At 34.9% G+C, this 3,566-nt stretch overlaps 1 protein-coding gene across 1 annotated transcript; it reads right to left on the reverse strand.

Moving 5' to 3' along the window:
- Window positions 1–1,188: 1,188 nt before the first annotated feature.
- Window positions 1,189–3,177, reverse strand: LOC131072589 (WRKY transcription factor 6). Its single transcript, XM_058008787.2, has 4 exons — window positions 3,033–3,177; window positions 2,835–2,936; window positions 2,392–2,748; window positions 1,189–2,013 (listed from the first exon to the last, which is right to left on the reverse strand). The coding sequence occupies exons 1-4, from the start codon at window positions 3,084–3,086 to the stop codon at window positions 1,450–1,452; spliced, it is 1,077 nt and encodes a 358-aa protein (XP_057864770.2). The 5' UTR covers window positions 3,087–3,177; the 3' UTR covers window positions 1,189–1,449.
- Window positions 3,178–3,566: the final 389 nt, after the last annotated feature.

The following is a 3,566-nucleotide window of genomic DNA, read 5'->3' on the forward strand; positions in this document are numbered from 1 at the left end:
TTCTCATTGTTTCTATTATATAAGATCATCATTGTTGTTTTTTAACATGATCATGTGATTAGAGATATCGGTTTTCCACAATCCATAATACTGCTGTGTTCTATTTGTTGATTTGGATTGTATGTTTTTTATGTGCATCTTAATATAAAAATACCAACAATACATAGCAATCGAACTCCAGAAACAGCACACAACATGATTGTGTAAAAATTTTTAGCATGGATATTTCAAACTGCACATAGCAATTGAATCCAAAAACAGCACACAACATGATGTGTAAGATTTTCTAACATAAATATTCCAAAAAACATTCTTTCAGATATCTAATATTCTCATGATAGATCAGAGAGTGCAATTCAAAATATTGATGTAAAAAACTCTCACACAATTATTCTAAAAGTTTCAATACAATCAGACTTATATTTCAAATAATGTGACCGTTTCATACTACTTTTGCTTCATCCAAATTTATTTTACAAAGGCCATCATAGAAAGAATAAATGGATACGGAGATTTCAGCGTGGTGTGAGTTGTTTTTATTGAAGAAAGAAACTGAAAATAGAGGTGTTTTAAAGGGGATCAAATATTGTGCCGTAAAACTTTTTTAATACGATTTTAATCATTATCAGATCCTAGTCTGATTTCAGAGCAGTAAATAAACGTCTTCTAAAGCTCTATTAAAAAAATATCATGGGCTACGCGAAACATATATAATCCTATAAAATTAGATATTGAAAAGTAGTTATTGTTAATCTTGATTTGGTATACAGTGTTTTGCTTTTCATTAGACATATTTATATATATTTCTTTTTCAGAGACCCTTTCTCCTCTCTCAATCACTCATTTGTATTTCATACCTAACCCATCATATCTAATGCAGTTGATTATGTAACTGAGGGGTTTTTATTTGGGATGCTTATGGATTTTTATAAAGGGTAGATAGGCTTTTGTTCTTTTGAGCAATACTGAAGGGTTTTCTTACTGGTTCTTTCCTTCAATACTCATTGAACCAGACACCATGTAAAAGAAATATAAAGATTTAATATAATTTCAATGGTTCATCCACTTTTATTAAAAAAAAAAAAAAACATTCAACGATCATTTCGTACATTTAAAATACTTAGATCAAACTCAACATTAGTCACTTTGAGGTTATTTTTCTAAGTCATAAAATAATATAATCCATCAAAGTTTCTGAACAGAAAAAAATCTAGCAAAAAGTCAATCCTTCACTCAAGTTTCAAACATGGAAAATGGATCCTATTCCAGGAGACTACAATCGGTACTTGTGTTTTTCTTCCTTAAACGATGTCTCCCATGAATGAAATGACCAAAACATTTCAGCACAAATACTAATACGTGATTATATACACAGAGGTATAAGGTATTATGCCTTGTATAACATTGAGTATGAATCAGAGGAAAAGCAATCTGTCCTCTATACATACCTTAACACGGTGCACCCGATCTGATAATAGAAGCGGCTATAGCCGCAGCCAGTGCTGCAGTAAAATTGGGATCTGCCTTAAGGAAGGCCATTGGATCTAACCCTGACTGACTGTAACTCATATTGCTGCCATATGAAGGACTGTTGGACTGGATCATACTTCCTGTTTGTAATTGTGAGTGCAATGCAGGATTAGGGTTAGGGCTAGGCTTAGGCATGCGATCATCGGTGAAGTCGAGAGTGATGGATGGACAAGAACCAGTTGATGAGATGGTAGCAATGGAAGCCGGAAAAAGCAGCTCTTTGCCCCCAATTAAACCTGCACTACTCTGCAAAAGGGAGGGATAGGCAGGCGGAGAGTTCATGGCAGCCATGGCAACTGGACTCAGCAAATGGTTATGCTCTCCTTCGTAGGTAGTGCTCAAAATGCTTGGATTTTCACTGCATCTCTGTACTTTTTTCCTAACTGGACAAGACGAAACGGCACATCTATAATAAGCTCTAGGCCATGTGCTGTTTCTTGTCATTTTTTGCCCATACTTGCGCCATTGGCAGCCATCAGTGACCTGGAAATATCAAACAAAATCAGAAATTCATAATCTATAATGCTGATGGTTGTTGTTTCTGAATTTAATTGTGTGTAAATTTTTACATCAGAAACCACAGATCATATTTTGTAATCTCCTTAAACACTCTAACATCCTAATGATGATCAAGAAATATGATCCCAAATGTTACTGATGATAAATCATAGAATAGAATATCTAATGTGATACAAAATCTCACACAATAAAATCCCCAAAAAACAATAGAAAATATTCACCATTTGATTTATTACTCTCTAAAATATTACTAGATCAAGAGACATGGCATGATAAATGGTAAAAATTTGATGCTTGTATTTCTCCTCGGTATACATTTATTAAACCATGGGTAATTCTTACCGTGGGTGTGTCCGATGTTGACTGGGAATATAAAGTTTTCATTTTCTGGAGCACTGGTGGAATGCCTGGTCCTTTGCTCAGTGTATGAGATTTCTCAATCTCTAAATCTTCATCTATGCACGATTTCCCTCTACTATTTTCGCTCTGCTCCAATTCAGGGCTCATTTTCCTTTTCTTGGAGGAAACCCAGTGATCCAGGGAGGATTCCGAATTCTTCCCTTGTGAGCTCTCAGAAAGTACAGTACTACAATCCATAGCCTGCTGCTTGACTTCTCCATCATTTGTAACGTCTGCTAAATCTATCCCTAATTTCAGACTCTCTCCTTTTGATTTTGGAGATGAAATGAAGTACTCTTCCTAGAAAATAAAGCAAAATAGAAAGATTAGAAATTTTTCATGAAGAAAAATCTAGTGGGTTGAGTAAATTCCAATAAAATTTGTACCTTTTGCTTCATGAGCAATCTATTATAGTTGCTGTACAATCGATTGATCATCGATGTGAGCTGCTGATTCTCCTCCCTGAGAAGTCTTAATTCGCTGACAATCTGCACAACTTTCAAACTTTAATACATGGAAACAAATCACACCCACACAACTACAAACAATCTTAACAAAATCAATCTCAGAAATAGAATGACTACTTCATCTGAGACCCCATAAGAGGAATATTTTCTCCCTTCAATAATCTTTTCCATTGGAACCTTAAATCTAACAGAAGGAAAGATAGAGAGAATGAAAATTTGTGAAGCATACGAGCAGAGAGCCGATAAATATAGAAGCCCATGGATCTTTTGTCAACGGTGAATGCAAAGACTAGCGCTGACTTGAAGCTGCGACAATTTAATATCTACTGGTTGTGATATACTCAAGTAGGATTGGATTTTGGCACACATTAAATTGGAATATAACCAATGTGATGTATGGTTAATAGTCTGTACAAGTGGTCAAGGTAGTTCAATAAAGATTTCTTTATTTTAACGTCATAGGGCGGGCATTAAATTGAATACCGTCCATTACACGACGAGGCTTGAGAATTCAAAACGCGTTTTCGGCCGTCGTAACATATTTTATTTGTTTTATTGTGATAGGTATAAGCAAATTGCAGTGAATTCGTTGAGGTTCATTCATCATACATGTAGTTGCAACAAGTGGGATACGGAAGAAATATACACTGG

This window comes from Cryptomeria japonica, chromosome 10 (genome assembly GCF_030272615.1).
Source record: "Cryptomeria japonica chromosome 10, Sugi_1.0, whole genome shotgun sequence".
In the NCBI taxonomy this organism is placed as follows: Eukaryota; Viridiplantae; Streptophyta; class Pinopsida; order Cupressales; family Cupressaceae; genus Cryptomeria; species Cryptomeria japonica.

Coding starts and splice junctions, on each gene's coding strand:
- LOC131072589 (XM_058008787.2), bottom strand. CDS start 3,086: ATGGAAAAGATTATTGAAGGGAGAAAATATTCCTCTTATGGGGTCTCA. Junction 2,937..3,032: donor CTTATGGGGTCTCAGATGAA/GTAGTCATTCTA, acceptor AAAGTTGTGCAG/ATTGTCAGCGAATTAAGACT. Junction 2,014..2,391: donor CAACATCGGACACACCCACG/GTAAGAATTACC, acceptor TGATATTTCCAG/GTCACTGATGGCTGCCAATG.